We start from the raw sequence: 24,381 nt of genomic DNA on the forward strand, positions 1-24,381 counted from the left end.
CTCTTCGGTCACCAGTTACGTCAACCAGACGCTTCGCGATTTCTGCGATTTCTGATACATATAAAGAAATTATGTACCGCTTTTTAATTGATTTGCATTCTTGAAATTTCTCGCTAACTTACCTACAGCAAATAGAAGCAATCTTTTAAATATTATTCTATGACATATCGATAACACATTTATCGATGTTTCATTATGTCAAACACTCGTTTTAGCCACAAAAACTTCTATGTCTGATCATCACCTAACCTATTCCTTGTCCAATAACCTTAGAATATATTATTACCCGTCTAAGACAAAATTCGATTAGTGCCGCTATTTATAAACACTAACAGAGCGAAGCCCCATTGTGTCCGGGCCCGGGCCGAGTCGAGCGTCGAACCGGCGACCTCCCACAATCGACGGATACGGAAACGTAATTATCTAATTCGTTTTTGGTAATAAGATGTTTCTTAATTCAATCGAGTTTTTTGATTGACAAAGAAATCAAAGTTAGATACAGTAATAGCCGTTGAGGCCGGCTAATTTTTGTACTGACTTTGACAGAACAAAAGTACGCAAGTGTCATTATACTAAACGTCTTATTTTTTGAATTTGGAACTTTTAGTTATTCAATAAAAGTTCATAATAAATTGTGGAATATGTACAAAAAATTGTACCGGGGGTCTCAGGAGGTTAAACAGTGTTGAAGATAGTAGTATTCTGTGAACATTCCGCCAGGTGGCCAACGATGTGTTTGTTTACACAAGACCTACCACATCATAAAAACGCATGTGAGACGACACGCCCAAATGTACGGTCACATTACACATACAGTTTTCGGCTTACGAGTTTTTTTATAGATCTATCTGTCGGCGCTTTCTATTGAGAGGGATAGAATAATGTATATGTTATTTCCTCTTAGGGCCACTTGAACCATTCACTAACCCGAGGTTAATCGGTTAAACCTGGAGTTACCGTGGTTACCAGTACAATTTGACACTGGGTTAACGGTATAACCGCTTAACCCCGGGATAGTGGGATAGTGCAAGTGGGACTTACTTAGCAAGTTATTAAGTTAAGACATTTGTAAAAAGTCCCTAAACCTTTCGCTAGACGCTTTTTAGGAGGAGTTTTCAGTTTTACGGAATGTTAGAACGTTAGTAATTTTAACTTAAAAAACTACTTACAAATGTCATATTTCAAATTAATTTTGTTTGTTGATTTGTAACTTGTACTGTGTTTCTTTGATACTTGAGTGGTGGTATAAAATGGAAACGGAAAAGCTGGGCCTAAAAAGTTTCTCATTAAATAACATTATGATTTCAGTTACCTACTGTCCTATTCCTTTACTATACAGAAAGAGAGACCACACTACGGCAGATAGCACCTACCTACGTCACTAACAGCGAAAAAAAAACTTTTTTACGCCTAATGTGAACGCGCCCTAAGCTTGTCAGTCGGCCATGTTTACTTTCGATGCGTACGCGCCGAAAGTTCACTGAGTCATACAATGTAAATAAAAACTAGTCCACTTTCAAAACGAAAAGCGCTAGTCATGACTAACACACAATAGAATAACTTATTCGTGTTATTTATCACCAGAAAAGAAGAAAAGAAATTCATAAAAAAGCATTTTACTTAAATCGACTTTCCTACATACTAAGTCGGTAAAGGGCAAACTGAAAGTTTTTGGAATAGAGAACATTTTCGAAATCAGCATGAAAAAAAACTATTTGTGCAATGAAAATAAGTAACACTCATATTTAATTATCGCAAATGATAATACGGTAAACGCTTAATTAAATTACAATGGAACAAAATAAATTGTCACCACAGAATGGAAACGAATGAAATAAAAGCAATCAAACAAACTGTCAGAAGCATTCGATATTTTAAATATGTAGCGACAATATTTCGTTTGCATAGATAAAATGGAAATTCCGTTCGTTTATTCGGATTCGTATACACCATGACAGATAGAAATTTTATGCGTGTTACAGAGCCACAAATTTATTTTTGCCAGTGGATAAATTTGTAACTAAAGGTTTTAGTCGCTTCGCCTTTTATAATATAAAAACAGCGCCGACCTAAGGTTCCCCAAGTAACTTTGTACCTTATAATTCTATAGAGTCCCAAGTAGTCCCAACCTTACCTGGTTTTTTGTTCTTTTTTCAAACGCAGAGGCGTTTTTACTAATAGCACACGATTTTGGGTTTGCGCCGTGAAATTTAGACGAAAATTGTTTACGCCTTAAAATGCTGAACTATTTCAATTTCGATTATTACAGTTAAGTCGAATTGTGCTGTTTGTAATTTATTATTTTTGCGGTTGGAGATGTCATAATAAGTTAATATCATCTGAAACGCATTGGAACGTACTTCGAATAGTTTTTGATCGGATGTCGTACATTTTTTGTTACTGTTAGTGCAAAGCCAAGTTCATAAAAAATACATCGATATTTAGGTACCTACTTACTAAATATTTTTACGGTTTATACTCGTTTTAAGTCACTCGCGCGACAAGTGAGTCTAAAGTTTAGAAACCGTAAAATTATTCAATGTTAGTATGTCTCACAACAGTTTAAATTCTATATTTAGGTACTTGTTGAAGCTTGGTAGGTTATTTTAGTAATATAAAAACGAAAATTATACTATAAATATAAAAAAAAGAAGTATGTATCTAAGCTTCGAGTTATTCACTAATTTCTGTCTGTCGTCAATTTTAGTTTTATCTGACTTGAAAAGCTTTTTGCTGGCATTTATCTATGGTATCCAATATCACTTAGGTACATGGTCTTATCTATTCTCACCAAAACGCATTTTGGCTGACCATTATTTCGAAAAGTATTTATTTTAAGCTATAGTAGCTTAAACATAAGGCCGCTTAACAGTTAGATCAGTTTTAAAAAGTGACCATAGATGTTAACGAGCTGTTTTTTTTTGTTTTTGTCCCGTTTTCGGTTCGATTTACTGACTGATAGCGACCTTTCGTTTTTTAGACTGCGGGGTGGTTTTTGGGGGTGGTTTTTAGACAACAGGCGGTTGAGTTTCGTTGTCAACCATTACATTAACCATGCTTGAACAAAGATATGTGGTCGTAGTTGTGTGGATATGTCATCAAACCAACGCGAAGAATGTGTAAGTTAGGTTTCTTTTAGGTATTTTGAAATTACGTTACAGATATAACTCTAGTAATTTTTGTTCGCTACAAATTATGGGAATTAAAAATACATAATGCGTAAAATAAACCAATTTTATTAAGAAAAAAATTAATTAACGATTGGGAAATATTGTATGATTCGGAAAACATTTCTTGTCCGCAAATATTCGTAGAAAATGCCTTAGTGCATAATTATACCTTACCTTAGTAAGTTCATTCAAGTCAATTTAATTCATACTTGTTTGCATACAAGCCCACAGCAGGTAGATACTGTTTATAAAATTAAAAAGCTCAAGCATTATCAAAGCTGTTTTTATGCTACACAATGTCATGACCAATTTATCTGATATCAATTTCACAACCCCATTAAAAACATTTAAAGATCATGGCTACATTAAGAAACGTAGTGTGGCCCGTCTAGGTTCCGTAGTTCTTCTAAAAAGTTGTATGTGTTTCAAATATTAATGCTCTTACGACATTATGGAACTCGCTTAAAGCTCAGATTGGAGATAAGACGTATAATTGAAATCGTACGTACCGCTAGCTAATCATATAAAACCGAACGCCTAATAAAGATAAAGATTTGCCAGGAGTTAATTTACTTCGTGGCTTTTTTGCTTATTGATGGTATCAGAAATCTATTGAAGAACTTATAAAGATTGGAATAATTTTACTACTTATTCAAGCGGATTTTCCGGTGATTAAGTTTTATTGGAGAAGGTATCGATTCAGAAGTAACGTTCATATTTCTGTAGATACTAAATAGGCACCAAAAATACTTTAAAGCCTGAAACATTGGTATTAGACACTCGGTAGTGTAGCAAGCCAAGTCACAAAAAAACTGGCGATGTACCAGCCATTATGAATTATTGTTTGTCAAGTTTGTTAGGTGTGGAGTTTAAAGACAAATCTGTTTTTACAAAAGCTTAAACCACGTTTGAAACTTGATCCCTATCCCTACACAAAAGCGTTAATTGAAGATTGTTCCAAACTTCGATATTTCATAATAATAATAGGCCTCGGGACCGTAAGCCCGATGCGTTTACCTGTTTTTTTATAACTTAAATTTGGAACGACCGAGCGACAGAGACGGAAGATTCGGAAAGTAGAATCTCTGTCATGTTATGAAAACGAGCGATGCCATACCGAGGGCGACGCCACCAACAATGCACGACTGTTACTGGTTCTATGAACCGGCCGAATTAAAACTACACGGGCTATTTGGGATGTAATCTTAATGTGAGCCTCTTCGCTTCGGCCGGGTTCACCCGAGCGGAGTCGGTGTGGCAACCATGCGCAGCGCATTCCACACCAATCCCGACGAACTTCACGCCAGTTGGGCCCCGACCGCCACCGACGACAGACCGCTGTCGCTCGCTCCGGCAAAACTATCGTACAATAAAACAGAAACAAACTCAAAGTGTGTTAAAAGATTCCGAATTCGAATCTTAATTAAAAACAGTGTTTATTAGTGATGGGAAGTGACCAGTCTGTGGATTACGACGACGTACGATGACCGAAAGTTTAAGTTGGACGACCGAAAAAAGTTGTGGTCCTGTTGAGCACAAAAAATGTTGGTAGTGATGGCCTGATGGGATCGCAGTGTGGCCGAATCTGTGTAGTTAGTGATGTGAACTGTGATAAAAAAATTCGACAGTCACGTAGATGATTGTCTGTGCGTGTGATATATTTAGTTTATTAGTTACCAAAGAATCCTGATGATCTTGTACATTAGCCTGTGTTTCATATTGATAGTTTTAGGTAAGTTTATTCATGAGTTATTGTGATGTTGAATGCAACTGACACTTGCATTCATGAGTTATTGTGCGGTTGTGATTAATTATTAATTTATGCGAGAGTACGTAATTGGCCTATTAAATCAACGGACGATGAATAATTGTTATTACCGCTATTAATTTATGAAATAAAAGTAATAATTCTTTTAAAAACCGAAATGAATATACAAATTTGGAATAAAAACGTAAGACTTCGTAGACTTTGCAAAAAAAGGTCAAGTGAATAATTAAATTGTTGATGCTAAAGTAAAAAAAAAAACTATCACCAGTAATTTTTAGCAATTTAGTTTTTAACGATAAAAAAACAAATTAATTTTCAAATAATGGATAACAATCCTAAATATACTTAACAAAACAAGAATTTATAAAGCAAGTTACACGAAAATCAATTTCGTCTCCTAAACGCTACCGCAAATAACTGTTCCCCCGACAGTTGAACTTACCATAAACTATCAGTCCTGCCCCGACACAAGTAAATCGACTTTATGGGCCCCGTCAAATCCATGTCAATTAGGACGGTATTAAATGTCACGGACCACACGCATTCCAAATTTAAAATAGATACACCAATTAACGACTCAAAGTCGACTTAACATTTAAGTCGTAAATCGGTGCTAATTTAAATTTTAAATTTAATGTAATGTGAACTGATTTGTGACAGAAATTTTAGGAACGCACCTATTTAAGGTAATCATCACTTCGGTAAATTTCTTTAACGAGGAAAATGTAATGTCATTATAGAATTCTGAGACTTGGCTTTTTGTTTCGGAAAAATGTTATTAAAACAGAGGTTTATTTTGACTTTAAATCAACACGCAAAGCTTAGATCTTTTGATAAAAACCCGATATTTTAAGCTTCTTGCCCTTTCTATGATATTTAAAGAGTATCATTGCAAACCTATTTACTTATAGCTTTTTTATATCATTGCCATGGCATGTGTTATCGGGAGTTTTCCAGACTTCTAATAAAATATAAAATTTCATTCAATTTGTTACAGCAATATAAAGAATTTTATAGTTATAACATTACATTAAATTCTAAGTTTATGACCGCTGCTTTGAAAACATTGTAAAAACTAACAACTCCTAAATTTCGATGTAATAACACCATTTTTGTTTATATTTTTCAACTGGTCCTAAAAATAGTTAAAAGGCATAAGAGAATAGAATAATCTTTATTGCACACCGCAATAAACGATACAATTTCAAAAAAGGAACAATTGTTTAAACAAAGAGGCAGACAACAGGCTATCTGTTCGCTAAAAGAGTGATATCTTCCAAACATCCTACCTACGAGTATATTGATAAGATTTTTTTTAAGAATAAGAATCTTTTTTTTTATAGTAATAAACATCACGTATCGTTATTTGCCCGCCGGAGATCGTTCGTAATCGCATCCTCGTAAATTCACGATTTCCTTTAATTTACTGGACTGAAGCCAAAAACACGGAATTCCGAGACAACGCTATAAGTTTTAGCGGAACGTACAATTTATGAATTGCCCAAATGATAAATGTGGAGGAAACGTTTTTACATGATTTATTTTGCATGACATTTGCATGGTACGGTGAAAGTCCAAACGGGAGCACGGAGAATTCTTAGTGGCCGGGAATGTCGCAACCGGTTTTTTTAAACACATTATTATAAGCTTTAAAAAAACAATTCAATAATATAAAACCAAACGATATTCATCCTTGCAGATCCACATATTTTTCTGGCTAATTTTTGACAAAAGATTTTGATTTGTGACAATTTTCTTAATCTCATAAAGAAATTACTTTTAATCTTATCGTATAATCGTCTTAACTTAATAAGTAAATTCTTTTCAAAGATTAATTTTTTCAACTTCGATAATAAGCTAGTTTAGAAGCAAAGGCAAACACTGCTACCTTTTCCACGAGAAAAATGCGAAAGCGCCTTTGCGAAAATGTAAGCTTATATATTTTTCTTGAGCTAAATGAGGGTTATTATCTGAAGTATTTTAAAATGGTTAAACCCCGGAAAGTAAAGTAAAAATATCACAGGTTCTTTTAATGAACATTTATACGCGTGATCAGAAAGAGTTAATTCTCTTGTTTAACCTGACCTAATTTTTTGTCATTTTTTTTGCATTTATTTCGAGAATGATTTTTCCTTCTTCAGCATGATTGAAGTATGAACCCATAATTTTTGACCACCCCACACACATATGAAAGCACTCATTAAAATAAAGATTGACTGCCTACTTCCTAAAAATTTCTCTATTCCAAAAACTTTCAGTTTGCCCTTACCCGTCTTAGAAATAGAATCGTGAAATACGTCAATCTTATTTACATCGTAACCGTATCTCGGGAAGCAGTGAACCCGACAACGTAATTGGCAATATGGATACGATATGGAGAACGCAACCAGACCGTGTTATTTCGTTTACCGAATAACGTTTTATATTTTCATACAGCCGAAAACTTTTTAGTGACCTACTTATAATGTATACTCAATAGAAAATGTCGAGGAAAGTGTTTTGATATGATCATATGGTCTGAATTAAACGAATTAATTTATTTTTATTAATTAAATATACAAAACAAATTAATATACCTACCTATAAATAAATATATCGTTAAAAACTGTCATATGATTAACTAACTTCTGCCCGCTAATTTGCCTGCGTGGCACGATGATGATGATTATAAAAAAAAACTATCCTATATTTTTTCCTGGGTCTCAAACTATGTGCATACTAAATTTCATCTAAATCGGCTCAGTAGCAGTTTAAGCGTGAAGAGGTAACATACCGAATTATTTTCGCATTTATAATATTAGTAAATCAATACCTTAATTGAAACCTACATACCTACCTATCTTACGTAGTACAACATTTTATCTAAATTACAAATTATTCCAAAAATAATGCGTTCATAATAGAATTATCTTTTAGTACCTAAACTTTTGCCGAATAGCAAGTTTTCTTATCTATTAGATAAAATGTATGAGTTGCAATATTTCTAACCCCTGTCTATCTTAAGACAGCCAGACTTAAAGACATTGGTATCATCTTGGGTCGTCCCATTCGTTTTTCGTCAAGTTCTTAAATTAGTCATATTCTGCTTTCGTCACTCATTCTACATTCGTCACAATCGTCGGTGGCTTTCAATGTAGAATGAGTGACGAAAGCAGAATATGACTAATTTAAGAACTTGACGAAAAACGAATGGGACGACCCAAGATGATACCAAGACATTAGAGTTTTATCAAAAATATTTCTAACCCTATAATTTACTTACCTGTGACATTGATAAAAATTTGCTCGAATTATATAAAAACTCACCTATTTAACTTCGTTTTTATACTTATAAAAGCACAAAATCGAATTAGCGCTTATCAATCTGTAAGCTCTAAAGTAACTGTTTTATGTTCATAAAAGCTTAATGGATAAAGTTAAAGCACTACATTTATTTTATAACCGGGGCGTGCTCCGAAACCGAGTGAAATTATGATCGAGTCAAAAAGCAGCGACGCAAAATATGTTATCTTCGACCGATAATAAATCAATGGAGAGCATTTTTAATCCCTTTTGGGCCGAGTTTGTGTTTAGAAAGTGCCCACTCCGAGGCTGCCCGTAGAAAACGTGACCGGCGCACACGATTTTGGAACTTATTTCTTTTTTTTACCGTCTCATGTTTTTGTCAAAGTATTTTTAAATAGGTATGCGGTTTTTACTGTGCCTTTGAAACTGATCTGGCATTGTTCGTTTGTCAGTTACGTATTCATTGCTACTTTTCTAAACCTATTTGTATTTTGTATATTTCGTGAAAACGAATTGATTTCAAACGCCTTGTATAACTGCATCGTTTTATTTTATCCGCTTAATAAAGCATTTTAAGTTCCATAATGCTTCACTGATACTCCATTAAATGAGATTATACAATAAAAAAACACTAAGCGCATTACGTATTTTATGTAAGACGATTAACACGATTCAAAGACGTAACTAAGTTGCATTCACGGAACCGCTAGCGCCATCTGTCGGCGAGTAGCGAAACTTCCCGCCCGTAACAAACGCGTTTTCAATGAACCTTTAAGAATACTTGACCTTTTTAGATGCTTTGCTTGATTAAGTCCTTTCAAATAAAATTCCCTTTAATATGCCTCTTGAAGTTTTCTGTTCGTGATTGATTATTTCTCTTAAGGAGTTGAAATCTTTTTATGATTTTGAGATTCTTAAATGAATGCAAATGCCCGTTCTTTGTCTGATATTGTTGCAGCACGAGTTATTAATGATTGCGAAGTTTGATTGAAGTTTTGTGGCAGCTTAAAGGAGTACAGCCGCCATCAGATATATCGGAGCGGCCAAGGCGCTCACAAATATCTGAAAACGCCCCTATTGTCAAGGCGTTAGAGTGCGTGTTCAGTTGTTTTCGAGCACCTCGGCTGCTCCGATATATCTAATGACGACTGTACATGTTTTATTCACGATAAAAATGGACTTTACTTTGTGAACTAAAGATAATTAATTTAAGTTGTTTAGGTTGGTCGTTGTACAGGTATACAATTCTTAGCACTGTAGGTATTCATAAATTGGTATTTATTTGTTGTCTTCGTTTCAAGATTGAATAGAAATTGGTATTAGGGCGTTTTCTAAAATAAATATCGAAAACCTGATTCTTTCAAATCTGGACATTCTTGGGCTCATTCTACTCAGAATTGACAGCATTCTCCATCCCGCCATTTAAAAAAAGATGTCCCAAAATGTCCATTCCATTACGTCACGTTTTATTATGAGAACATTTTTCACTTGTATGGACGTGACGTAGTGGAAGGTACAATTTTCATACAAATTTTTGGGACAAGTTTTATTATCATCAGGATTGAATATGCTAGTGATTCTGAGTTGAAAGAACCCAAAAACACCAGGATCTGTGAGAATCGGGTTTTCAATATTTATTTTAGAAAACGCCCATTATTGGTAAGTAAATGAAGTTGAAGGTCCTTAATTTATTTCGGATTTCCTTATTTGATTAAAGGTAAATTTTGTTGCAAGCTTTTGGTAATAGGATTATTGCTTGGTATAACCCTATATTATCATACTGTATCTTGTATAAAAATGGGAATTTGTAAGTAAATCATAAAAAATCGAGGTTAAAATTCGGACTTTAATACTTTAAATACCCCAGTCGGTTAAAAATTTGTCGTATTTTTTATGAAAAATGCTAATTTTGTAAAAAACGGGAAACTCGTCTCCCCCGAGACAAGGGACAGGCATGTTAATGTAGCTGTCAAAAGTTTTTTTGCCGCCATATGGTGGAACTTTGTTGACAATGTTTTAGGGATTATCGGGAGTTAACGTGGTTTTATACTTGTTTGAAAAAACATGACGGCCATGTTTGGAAAGTTTGGACGGGTGCCGTGAAAACGGACAAATGTTTAGTTTTATGACTTTTTGATACCTTTCATTGTAAAATTAGCTTTAGTTTAGTAAAAAATATAAATAACTGAATTAAAAAAAAACCTATAATTCTGTCATCTAATGTTAGTGTTATACATTAGGTGGAATATACATTTACTTACCCATAGGTACCGTTTTCGAAAAAAAGTACCTTCACTTTAAAAATATCCAAGACATAGCACTTGATACTTTCCAAAATATTAAATTGGTATAATGTTTTAAACTCGTGTCATTGGGCAAGTAATAAAAAAATTCTAAAGAAAAAACTCCAAAACAGTCGATTTGTGTAATAACCAAATCAACGCCAGAGTCATAAAGTTTTTTTACTGTTACAAGCCACTAAATGGATTAAGATGAGTAACTACTTGCTTCATCGTAAAAATTTAATTGGCGCTGATATTTCTCAGTTATTTTATATCGGCACGATTTAAGTTTTTTATCGCAACGGCTGTATTTTACAGCCAATTTATCCGTGCATTCATTAACCTTTTGACCGTTCGCGTTTTACTAACGATAGATTTTTTACTATGGCTGTGCATTGTATTTTATGAAAAGCGAATTTATTAACTGTTGCCTTGTAGCGCCACCTATTGGCGAGTAGCCAAAACGATCGGACAATGAAGTTTTAGTATTTATGAAATACAATTATTTATACTGAGTATTATTGTTTTATCAACCTTCAATAATATATGTAAGGTATACTTTTGCGTTGTTATTGTTCAACGTAGTGTTAATAGTTCCGTGTTACGCATTTCCGAGAAGTTTACCTTCCCGTGATAGATTCCGTGTCTGTTTATTGTTTAAAGTTAACGAGCTGTTTACAGTTAACCCTAGTTGAGCCGTTAGACGTGGCTTGTTTAACCCAACTTTCAAATAAACATCGGTTAAATAAACCGACACTTACCGGCCTAGGCCGAAAAAACGCTTCCGCTCCGCTCCGAAAATAGTTGGGTTTACTGTTGTAGGGTTGGCTTTTACTTTTAATGATTTGTAATTTATTGTGTGTCTATTCACACTTAGACATGTGTGTGAAATGAAATGTTAAAATATAACTTATAGGAATACTTACGAGTAAATTAATGAATGATATTTTAACTTTTATACTATTAGTTAGTTACAATGGACATATTATACCTAAGTATAGTATGTTAGTATTGTTCGAAAAGTATGTAAGTATTCTAGGGTATATCATCATCATCTAGTGGCTTGATAAGAGATCGTTGATATTATATAAACGTTTCAAAAACTATTTAATAAGTAAACGCTATATGTAACATTCTTGTATTAAATGTTATAACTTATAAGTTAAAAGACACGATAAAAGTACTAACTGGACGGGTAGTTAGTCATTTCATTTTGTATTTTATCACTCTTTCATTTAGGTAAGTTAAACTTAGCCTGGTTTAAAGCGGCCTAAAATATATTCGTGACAGGTTTTATTTTATATTCCTCATATAGTAACGGAAACGATATCCACCCTAACAATACGTCACCGGTACACTGAGGCCGTTTATAACTCTTTAAAACCACTTTCCTGGCCTGCATGCCAAAATGTTTTTATTGCCCCTTCGAATGTTTATTGCAGTTTACGATCATTTTAACCGTTTCATACCGCTTTTAGTATGTTATGTAACGCGTTTTAAATCCGTGAAGTTCTGAGAAACGGATATTCGTGTTTCTTTGGAATAAAGAAATGTTGTGTTTCAGTTCTTATTTTATTTATCTCTGCTAGTAAAATAATATTTGCACGCTCAAAGCAAATTCAAAGGAGCTTGGAATATCCTTAGAAGTATTGTCTGTATACTGTATATAAACATACCTATTATTTACAAGTACAAACGGATGCGATATAACTAATATGCGATTATTTTGTGTTTGTGTTTGAATTTAACTGACGAATATGGAATTCTGTACAATATCATCTGAATTACTTAACAAAAAGGTCCTAATTTATTTATTTATTAATTTTTATTGCACAAAAGAAATAAAACCAGCCAAGTACGAGTCGGACTCGCGCACGTAGGGTTCCGTACCATTATCTATAAAAACGGCAAAAACAAAACATGTTTGTTGTATGGGAGCCCCCTTAAATATTTATTTTATTCTGTTTTCTAGTATTTGTTGTTATAGCGGCAACAAAAATACATCATCTGTGAAAATTTCAACTGTCTAGCTATCACGGTTCATGAGATACAGCCTGGTGACAGACGGTGGACGGACGGACAGCGAAGTCTTAGTAATAGGGTCCCATTTTCACCCTTCGGGTACGGAACCCTAAAGACACAATCGTGCAAAAGGCGGATAAGGCATGTTCTGCCAGTCAGTCGTTGTAGGCGGTGCAACGTCATGTATTAAAAAAACCAAACCACCAAACATATACTAGAACAAAATAAAAACAAAGGAATTTAATAACAATATTATGTATTGCGAATTTCTTGTCGTTGAAACCATTATACGGCGATTGTACTCGTATATTGAATCATTGTTGTAGCTCGAATAGCTCGATATCTGATCCTACAAATATTTGTGATCATCAAAAGTTATACCTTTAAAACTTTCTCATCTGATACAGTATAACGAAATTTTCTCGACAAAAAATGTCAACCCTCTTTTTAGGGGAAAGTGCTCAAAGTTGAACCATTGTGTAGCCAAGACAATTCCAATTGCTTATACAGAGAGAGGCGAGTTGAACGCTAAAAAGAACTAATGTAACTGTAGAACGATAAGAAATGACAGATGCCACGAGAAATCACTTGACTAATATTGCCAGGAAGCCGCCAGCTCTTCGGTCACACTCACACAGTTACGTCAACCATGCATTATTATATTTTCCATAAGTACATTATTTTAGTTTAGATTGGTGTTCTTTACCAACGATTGTCATGTTAGCTAAGCCCTCTTTACTCGCGGTATCAACTCGACGTTCCAAATGTGTATTCCATTCCGTTACCATATTTCATTTGCATGGTAGGAAAAATGTATGGACATTTTTAGGCGCTTTTTTGCTACTACTAAGATCGAAAAGGCTTGTGATTTCGAGTGGAGAAGATAGCGTGTGTTTTTTTAATAAAAAATGGTGTGTATCTCTTTCCAAAATGGCTGACCCATAAGGGTTCACTATCGGGCTACAGCTCACATTGACATTAGTCGTAAAATTGCTCATTTATATTGTAGGGCAATCTTACACAAAAAATATATTCATTCCGACGATTCATTTGGAATATCACCGAAGAACATCGGGTTATCATCAATTTGGAACTCGCGGAGTTGACGAAACCCGAAATTACTAAGTTCATAAAGGACCCGCTGATAAGATTCAGGATATTTGGATTAAGGACACAGAGGGTCACATATACGTAATATTGTATTCGGACGTGATATGACAATGACATGATAGCATCTGGCAATCAGGACGGATTCAGAACGTTGTAATTATGTATCAGTATATTTGAATTGGGGAATATAGTTTAGAACCTACAAAATACAATTAGGTATCTCATTATAAAATAAATCCTTTAAGTGGCTTAATTTAAGCATAATTGACGAGATATAAAATTACTCTAAAATATAATACAATTTGCTAACAGCGCGTATTCATCAATATAATTAATTACCAACAACATTTTCAACATGTTTTAGCAATTTATCGCCGTATCTTGGTTTCATCCTATTTTTATAATTTTTGATAAGGAATAATAAAACTGTTCTAAATTTGATATTCCTCGCAACAAGGGTAAATTCAACAGCTAAAGATTGGATTTTCCCAAAAAGTGCGAGACACCTGGTCACCCTACTTAATACTATCACTGAGCGTCACTTTCAAAACGTATTTTATTTATATCCTGATCCATTATGAACTTTCTACGTTCCGTTTCAAACCGTAAACATTCTAGTTATCTACCGCACTTAACCGGGCCCTTTCCTTAAAACGACCTAACGTGTTTGAAACCTACTGTCGCTTACGACCGTATGTGTGTGAGCGGGACAGACCCATTAGCGCTATCTTCCCGACTCCCTCTATGGAGTGTGGAGTTTATTAACACTCAAACAATAATCTAGACTTAGGTACTTAAGCTTAGGTTCTGAGCTGGTAGTGCATAAAAGGCTTTTTCAGGAGATAATAGCTTTTGAACTGCATTGTTTGAGGTGTGAGTATGAAGTAAGAAGATGCAATACCTATTAAAGGGACTCTGGCTTCTGGCTTAAGGACGTTAGACCGGGCCGTGTCCGGGCCGGAGCTTCCGGCGCTTACTTTTCTATGACAGATGACAGATCAGGTGATGCTTATCATAGAAAACGAAGCGCCGGAAGCTCCGGCCCGGACATGGCCCGGTCTAACGTGAGTCATTCTTTAAAATTCTAATACAAAGAAGTGAGTAGACATTTTTAACATAAAACTTTTACTGAGCTATTATCTTCTTATAACAATTTTTAGCAACGAAAACTAGTACCGGACCATAGAGAAATATAATAAGACAAGAGTGCTCACTCCATACATCAGTTAGACTATTAATTTCAGTGTCTACATCTAGCATCGACTAGCGGAACTATCAGTACTGCTACTTTACAATAGATGTAGCACCGACCGGAAAATCTTATACTGTTGAGATGAGACTTTCCGGTCGGTGCTACATCTATTGTAAAGTAGCAGTACTGATAGTTCCGCTACTCGATGCTAGATGCTAATAGTCTTTTTGGTACATATAATTATGTTACGTAAATGTATACGCAATGTTTCATGTACCTAATTTAAACATGTCGTTGTAAATTAGGAGTGTAACTTCAATTGTATGGGGGCGGGTTCGTGAGACTTATGAAATCATATTTAAAAAAACGTGTATTTCAAAAGACTGAGAAACCGGGACATTTTACGCCTTAGGAAGTTCGGACTTCGCTACTCGACGACAGATGGCGTTTGCTGTTAACGAGTTATTGTGTTATTGTGTTATGTTCTTATGTTAACTGAATATGTATTAAGCTTTTTGTTTCATATAAAAAAAAACATAACATTAAGTAATATAATTTTATAGAACGTTTTTTCCACTTAAAGGACGATAATAAATAATATAAATATTACTTTAATTTAAGTGTGGGTCTAAAACGGTTTCGCCTATAAGTAGCCTTAGTAGGTGCCTTAGATGTAAAAACATTAAAAACCAATCATCAAAATTTTCCCGATTGCGCCCTAGGTCTATTAGATAGATAGAATACTTTTTATTGCAGCTTCAGGAAAACAATCGATAAAGATACAGGCAGACAACGGGCAGGTAATATACTAAGTACCTACCATTAAGTACCTAATACATCACATTACGTCGTGCCCTTAAAAATAACCTTTTCCTTATATTCTTAAAGATAATTGTCATTCTTTCTCCGAGTGCCACTTAAGTTGCCCATTTAGAGAAAAGGGCCCTTTATGTTTGACAAGAACCGTGTTTTGAGGTCGAAAAGGGCCCTGGCGTTATCGACCGCTTAACCGTTTAAACGCCAACGACGCTTGTTGACGACGATTTTAGTCGTCAGTGAACAAGCTGGTGTTATTCACATACTTTCATTACTACATAGTATAAAACAGTCACTACCCGTTGTCTGTCTGTCCCTATATGTATGCTTAGATCTTTAAAACTACGCAAAGAATTTTGATGCGGTTTTTGTTAATATATAGAGTGATTCAAGAGGAAGGTTTATGTATAATTTGTTAACCCGTGCAAAGCCGGGGCGGGTCGCTAGTTAAGTAATAAAGATAAATCGTGAAATTTATTATTACAAACATTTTAATCTTCTCCAGAAAGGACTCAAGCAAAATGAGTATTTAAAAAACCGGCCAAGTGCGAGTCGAACTCGCGCACGGAGAGTTCCGCACCATCAACAAAATATAGAGCAAAAAAATCGTGTTTGTTGTATGGGAGCCCCCGTTAAATATTTATTTTATTTTTAGTATTTATTGTTATAGCGGCAACAGAGATACATCATTTGTGAAAATTTCAACTGTCTAGCTATCGCGGTTCATGAGATACAGCCTGGTGACAGACGGACGGACGGACGGACGGACAGCGAAGTCTTAGTAATAGGGTCCCGTTTTTTACCCTTTGGGTACGGAACCCTAACAAATTTACTGTTGACATGACTTGAGTAAAAACACAGTAGGTACATTCATAAAGATGGGGAATGTCTAGAGTAGAGTATTTTACAACAATCTAATAGTTCGTCTCGCCTGTGTCATGTAAGCACAAAATGACACTGTACTACGCAACTGTACTATGAAACACTACGCTGCGCTCTAAGACTCGAATAATGGACGTAGCTCGGAAAGCGGCTAAGTTAAAATGGGACTGGGCTGGTCATGTCTGCCGAATGCCGGACGACTTGTGGGCCAAGTTAACCACAGAGTGGGAGCCCCACGAGTCTAACCGGGGAGACGGCAGGCCTCGTCGGCGATGGCGGGATAACTTGGACTCCTTCTTGAGAGGCTGGCCAGATATTGCACTAAATAGAGACAAGTGGAGGAAGAAGTGGAGGCCTTGGCACAGTGGGCTCTGAATAATAATAATAATAACTAAGCAACATCCAATGAATACCGAGGGCTCACAATGTTTAAAGCGATGAAAGCAAGGTTCACGGTCCACCATTTATTTCCAATTATGTCAATTGCAAGTCTGGCCACACTAATTGAGGAGTTCCGTTTTTTTTCTCCCCTATTCAATCAGTCGTTTGCCGACTGACGATAAACGAGTTATGTAGTTTACTAGTCGATGTGTGGTCCTATTTAGTGTCAGGTTACGGATACTTTATAAATTGGACTTGTTAAAAGTGACCCATTTTCTAGGAGCATCATCGGCAAAACAAAATATCTTTGTAACATATAATTTTACGTAGATTGCATCTGCCGCTATTTACGTTTACCTCATTCTTAAATTGTTTTTCACACCTCCTATTCAGGAAAGAGCTTTTTCTTCCCTGCTAGGAGGGATTAAAGTGGCACTTTTCCTCCCTGCTAGGAGGGATCAAAGTAACACTTTTCTGTTCTAGCACACTATTTTTACATTTTTTTGCACATTATTTTTTTAGCTTAAATAATGTGTTTAAGCGTCAGATTGTGTCAATGTCAACACTAATTTTTTTTTTCCTCATAGTTGATGTGAAAAGCAGTATGTGTCAAAATTATTTCGTCTTGGGCGTTAACACTTGAATCCCTCATTACGCTTAGGATTTAATGTACACCCTTGACGGAAATATATCATTTTGATCCCTTGTAACACAAACTACTATTGCAACATAATTTTACGTAGATTGTGTCTGCCGCTATTTACGTTTAACTCATTCTTTAATTGTTTAGCCATTTCGTTTTTAGCTAAGAATGTTCAATACTTACGCCATGAAATGTCCCATGTAAAGTCCCGCGTCGCGGAATGTGCCATGTGGCTCATACCGTGACACCTAGCTGAGTGAGGACTAGGGCTTCCAAATACCGGACTTCTCACAATACCGGTATTAATACCGAAACTATCTTCATCAATACCGGGATCCCGGGATCCCGGTATTGGATATGAATCGCTTAAAAATATATAGTTTAATTAAAAAGGGGAATTAGAAAGGCTCACTCGAATACCAAATATGTCCTAAAAGCTATTACAACAATAAACAATCAATGCCGCCATCTGCAATAATTTTATTTCACACTCCAGGTTGGCAATAATTTTATCCAATTTGTTGACTTCACCTCACCAGTCACATTTGTAGTCCAACTTAACCAACCAGACAACATTTTTTCAAATTTCCGTCAAAATTGGTTTGCCATTATTACAGTTATCTTTGCTCTTTCGTTTTATTTTTTGATAAAACTATAAGAACTAATTATGTTAATGTTAATGTCACTGTCATCATATTCATCACTCACATAACTTCAGGATTCATCCACCACCAACCACCAAATATTTATCTGACGCATTAGGCAACGATCTTGTTTCAATAATAAAATGCGGGCTAGAGACCAGTTAGAGTTAGACCAAGTAAAATCTGCACCGATTTTGATAGCATACGCAGTATGCAGTGCAAGTATTATTTGTACGTCATAATTTCATAGAAGTTTGACGTTTAATATAACACTTGCACTGCGCGTGCTATCAAAATCGTTGCAGACTTTTCTTGGTCTAACTCTAGATGCGTCTGACCTTTAGTAAGCTTTTTGATATAGCCGAATATAATGATTTAAAGGGGTTATACTGCGCATTTCCCTCATTTTTTAAAATACCGGGATCCCGGTATTGCCTTTAAATATACCGGTATTGAAAAATGCGTTTAAAAAGACGGGATCCCGGGATCCCGAAATACCGGGATCCCGGTATTGGAAGCCCTAGTGAGGACCATTTAGGGCAACCTCTCATTTTGTGTTCTCTTTGTTAGTTTTTAAGGTTATGTTATTGTGCTAATAAATGCTTTTCTTCTTCTTCTTCTTCTTCTTTTTAAACCCCAAAGAGCTCCACTATTAAAGTCCGTGACTGTAAATGTACAAGCTACTCGATAGCAAGAGGGTTACGTTGACAGCATAGCCATAAAACTTATGAAGGTTATTTTAAACGGTTTTATCGCACAATTTCGAGTGTTCTTGGTTTTCAAAGGGTTCATTAAAGACTGTTTCAAATTCAAGAAACGAACCGTGCCATGGCCAAAGTGCTTCCATACCAGGGATGTTGCGAACATCCGCATCCGCATCCGCAACCGTGGAACTTCCGCATTATTTTCAACATCCGCATAAAATCGATGCGGAGCTTATGCGGATGCGGATGTCGAACAAGTGGGTACAGGAACGTCTTAGCGGCGGCGTAAGTGCTAGGTAATTTCGTCATTACCTATAACGAAATCGTCTATTAGATCCAGAAAAGTCGCCCAAGTTACTGTTTATTAAATATAACGCACCTATATTCTTGCTCAAATACTTTTTTAATAAAAAAATACTAAAAATGTAATATTTGACGTTTTCTAAGTAGGTGCGGATGTCAAAAAATCTGCATCCGCAACATCCCTGTTTACGCTAAATCCCAAGCAATAAAAACGAAGACATTCTTATAAAGATTCCCATGGGTCAAAGTCACTACCTCATAAGACCCACCTCAGAAAATTTCCGTAAATTTAATTTGAACTTTGTTTTGTAGTGAGAAAGAAAGCAATGAAACAAAAGAAATGCTTCTTTTTTTAATGTATGAAAGGTTAGAGTACTTCTAGTCTATCATCATCATCATCATAACTTAAGAGCTTTGCTCTTGTCGGTGGAGTAATCGCCAATCATTCCTTACGATGTATCATTTTTTATTTGGCTAAGATAAGTTATTCTAGGTTTCCCTTCTTCTCTTGTCTTTTCAATCCTGCCTTCCAAGATGTTCAGGAAAAACTTGTCATGCCGTATCAGGTGTCCTACCATCATGCCTCTCCTATTTCTTATTGTATTTAATACTTCTAGTCTAATCTAATTACTTAATAACTGTGTACATTGTATTCTCATTGGGTCCTACAACGACAGTATTTGAAAGCGGTCTTCGGTGGCATAAGAGGAGTTTTTTAAACCCTCCGCCCAATTATGCAAATATCGCAAATTCCGATATTGGCATTTGTTTGTTTCGAAACAAACTGTTGCATTTATGAAACGGAAGACTGCTGTTGGGTTGGTACAGGAAATTTTAGATCATGTCAAAAATTTTATAAAATTTCACTGGTTTGAGGGCCAATATCGGATTTCAATACCGGGATTAATATTCGTCCGATATTGGATGTCCTAGTCCGATGTGAAGACTAAGGTCTATTTAAAATGGCGACTGCCTACGCTATTATGGAGTCTAGTGGTTCCTTTGGCAATACATTGGCAGTTTCTCCACCTTTTTTCGTCTGTTTCTTTCCTATAAATATTTAATGGTTTTGGAAACGCATATCCTACGATAAAAGTCCTATGAGTTTAGGATTATAGTATCGCTTAAGCCCTTTGGAAACGGGATGGAAACGGGTCAAGGGCAGAGCTTAGCTTAGATATTTATGAGTCCTTATGAGGCGTGGTTCGTGTGTTTTATTCATATGTCTTTGAATCTAAATCGATTTAGAGAGTAGGGTGTTTATAGGATAAGTATTACTATTATGTTATTGTATATCCCCATTAAACAGTACTTTGCCTTTTTCTGTACAATTTCTAATTTATAAACCAGAGAATTAACAAAAGTCGTTTTATTACTGAAACCACAAATCGAGGTATTGATGATTCACCGATGATTGCTGGCTGAATATTGCTAAAGCTTAAACTTCCGTTGATGAGTCGAACTATCATGGTATTGTCAGACTCAACGACGCTTCTGAAGGCTTCGTCACCCGGGCGGCCCGTGAGCGGGGCGCGCCGCCTTTACATATAAAACGCTCACCTTTAGGGCCACTTGCGCGTACCAGGGTTAGCCAAATAACTCGGAGTTAGCCGTTTATAAGTACAGGGTTAAGCTGTTAAATATGAACTTTCGTGGGGTAATTTCATACTCTTTGGCAGTTGCCTACTGTCAAATAAGCAATATGTCAAACATCCACTATGTATTAGGTTTCGAAATTATCGAGATAATTATAGTCTTTGATAATTAATAATTATCGCGATAAATATCGAATAATTATCCCAGGTATGGATAGTGCTATATTTATATTCCTTGAGTCATTGATAACAAAATATTATGATTGGGGCGTTTTTTATATTTTAGGTTTTTTAGGTATCTTTATTACTATACATTATACAACTATGTTATAAAACAGTTAAACATTTTAGGTTATTATCAAATCGATAATTATCAGGCATAAAAATCACGATAATTATAATTGATAATTATCGCGAACCCTGGGAACTAGGTGGTCGTAGAATTCGACTTGGTATGCATTCGGAATAACACAAATCGATGGTAACCGCAAATTTATACCTGAGTCATATTTACGGGCCTGCGAATTGAGTTTTTTTTACCTGCTACCTACATTAGCAGGGAATTTACGGAGAAACGGGTTTCTGGCACAATAGATGTTTCCGACAAAGATACTTGTATAGTAAGTGAGAACATTAACTCTTTGTAAACCTAAGATACCTACATACCTTACTCATTTTTATTTAATATACTATAATGGGCTAGGGGAACCTTGAGTCCTATGACACTGACAGTTATTCCCACGACACAACCTTGAAGTGGCGTCACCGTTACATTAAAATCGAATTGGCGGTGTCTAAAAATGACATTTATTAATTTTAGGTAGATATATGCCATTACAATAATATTCCGTTGGAATTATAATAATTATTAACATTTACAAGAAATTATCTCAATCAGACTTTACGTTTACGTCCTGCAAAACTTACTTCGTTTGGAAGATATCGACTAGTGCGGAAAAGTATCGATAAACAAAGGTCGAAGATGGAAACGAGTGTACAAAATACATTAATATAATAAAATATATAAATGAACTGACGAACCAACGAACGCGCGTTTAACGGGTAATAAATTATGACAAGAAAATGAAATGTTTGCGTTTTTTTACTTAATTTATGCCAAAAAACTTAAATCATTACTTTTGTACATGCGAACATTTCGAGTCACAATTATTATGAAAACTGATCGCTAACAAAGCTCAAAGTTAGATGACGTTAACTAAGATATATTTTTGTTGAACAGCATTAATGAATAGAGTCAAACAAAACAGACTCATGATAAACATAAAATGTTTTTTAATCAACAAATGCTCAAAAAAGGGTCTTCGTATTTAACAACTTTCCAAGGACACATTCTAAATATACCTACATAGTTTTTGGTTATTTTTATTGTGCAATTTTTCTTTTTAAGTAGGTGCAACAGATATTCGGTATTCGGCCGAATAGTAGGCAACATTCGGCCGAATACCGAATATTCGGCAAAGTGGCCGAATAGGCCGAATACCGAATAGTTGCATCTCTACAAATTAGCGTGTTCTTATTAAATAAACATGAAAAATCGATAATACAGAAATAACTCATGACCGAATCACGTTTTCCCATCATATTTGAGAAACCCTCAAACCTTTTCATTACATGGAACATTTCAATGTTTTTGTGTGCTACAAAGCACAATAAAATAAAACAATACGTACTCTACTCGTATTCCGAAACGGAATGAGGAATAATAATGGAACACTCCTAATTACAGTTCCACGTGGATTGAAATGGAATCTCATCTTATTTCTGCCTCGAAGCGTGATTCCATTAGCTAAAATGTATCGGCATCGCTTACACACATTCCAAACGATTTACTGCACACCGAAGATGCTTAGACGAGACATAAATACGATGACCTCTCCATCTTATCAAAGAGAAGAGTGTATAGAGTCTTATTGTCATAGTACTTTTTGTAGTCACAGTAAATTTACTGCCATCTTTCGACACAGGTTTAAAATGAAAAATGAAAATAAACGTATCAAAAAAATATAGTCCCCCTGCAACCCTTCTCCTCTCGTATCTGTATCCTCCTGACATATGGCAATATGTCTGTGCGAAAAAAGAATGTATGGTGCCCAAAACATTCCACGATTCTTCTCTTTCCGAACAGACTAACACTGTACTAATTTGGTCTTATAGAACCTTTGTATGTACATATCAGGGATGTTGCGAATATCCGCATCCGCAACCGCGGAACTTCCGCATTATTTTCAACACCCGCATCTGCATCCGCATCCGCATAAAATCGATGCGGATTTAATGCGGATGCGGATGTGGAACAGGTCGGTACAGGAACATCTTAGCATCGGCGTAAGTGCTAGACTGCTAGGTAATTTAGTCATTAGCCAAAAAACCGATTAGAAATTAGCAGTCAAGCGTGAGTGGGACTTAATGTACGAAACCCTTGGTACGCGAGTCCAACTCGCACTTGGCCAGTTTTTTGAAATAAAAATTACTAAAATGTAATATTTGACGTTTTTTATGTACCTATCTTGACATCCGCATCCGCATCCGCGGATGTGAGTCTTTAAAAATCCGCATCCGCATCCGCATCCGCGGATGTCAAAAAATTGGCATCCGCAACATCCCTGGTACATATCATTTTAAACTGTTTTTTTCGTGAAAAATTCGCTCCAGCTCTCGAAACCGATGAAATAATGCCAGAGTAACAGACATTAGACACCTCCATTGTTACGCGCACCCTTTGTAATAAAACCTTCTCGGAATCCTGTAATGCAGGTAGCATTCGTAGTTACATAGACATATAATAAGACTTATAGTAAGTAGATCACGCAAACTGGCGTGTTATGGCTAGCAAGGCTATCTCAGTTGATGGTTTATATTATAAAGCCTAAAAATAATTTCAATCTTTCATAAAATAACTTTTTTACTGCACCAGCAAGGCTCCCTTTATCCTTCGAAAACTAATGAGATTGTTGCATTTATATTATCCACTAGAGTTGCAAAGTAATTAGATGCACATTTTGAGTTGTTTCCTCATGTTGGCCGCTGGAGTTTTCTCTTAAATTATGAGTTTGAATGATAAACTATCCCTTACACCTACACCTACCTACCTACCCCTTACCTACCTACCTACACCTTATTTTAAATATCATACAAATACTCTTTATTTATACAGAGAAAAAGCAGCAATGTACATACATCGAACAACGATGAAATGTAAACAAAACAGTTCCACAGATAAGATATAAATGACACGCGTTTTTCTAACAATTCAACCGTAGTGTTGCTAACCCGCGATTTTTTAAATTTGCCGCCTTTTGCTACTGACAAGATTTGCTTAACCAAGAATGGTTACTATTTTGTTAGAGTTTTTCAATAAAAAGACAAGTCGAGATCGTGTAGTATTTTTTTAATTCTAAAAAAACTGGTATACTTAATTCCAAGGAGGTAAAGGGAGTTCATTAGTTGTGTTAAGGGTGTATTTGTACATATATAGTTTTGATACTCTTTACATTATTGTCTATACCTAGTTTTAAGTTCTTTTTCTACGATTCCATGTTTAAATTCTGAATTACATTTGGCTA

The 24,381-nt window shown here is 35.4% G+C and overlaps 1 protein-coding gene across 1 annotated transcript in view; it reads left to right on the forward strand.

Annotated features, from left to right (window-relative positions):
• The first annotated feature begins 4,266 nt into the window (after nucleotides 1–4,266).
• Nucleotides 4,267–24,381, forward strand: part of LOC134658289 (uncharacterized) — a 45,451-nt gene continuing 25,336 nt past the window's right edge. Inside the window, exon 1 of the mRNA XM_063513898.1 lies at nucleotides 4,267–4,902. Within this exon, the coding sequence (XP_063369968.1) occupies nucleotides 4,860–4,902 (43 nt within the window). The 5' untranslated portion in view covers nucleotides 4,267–4,859. The remainder of the gene's footprint in view (nucleotides 4,903–24,381) is intronic.

Source organism: Cydia amplana, chromosome 22 (genome assembly GCF_948474715.1).
Source record: "Cydia amplana chromosome 22, ilCydAmpl1.1, whole genome shotgun sequence".
Classification (NCBI taxonomy): Eukaryota; Metazoa; Arthropoda; class Insecta; order Lepidoptera; family Tortricidae; genus Cydia; species Cydia amplana.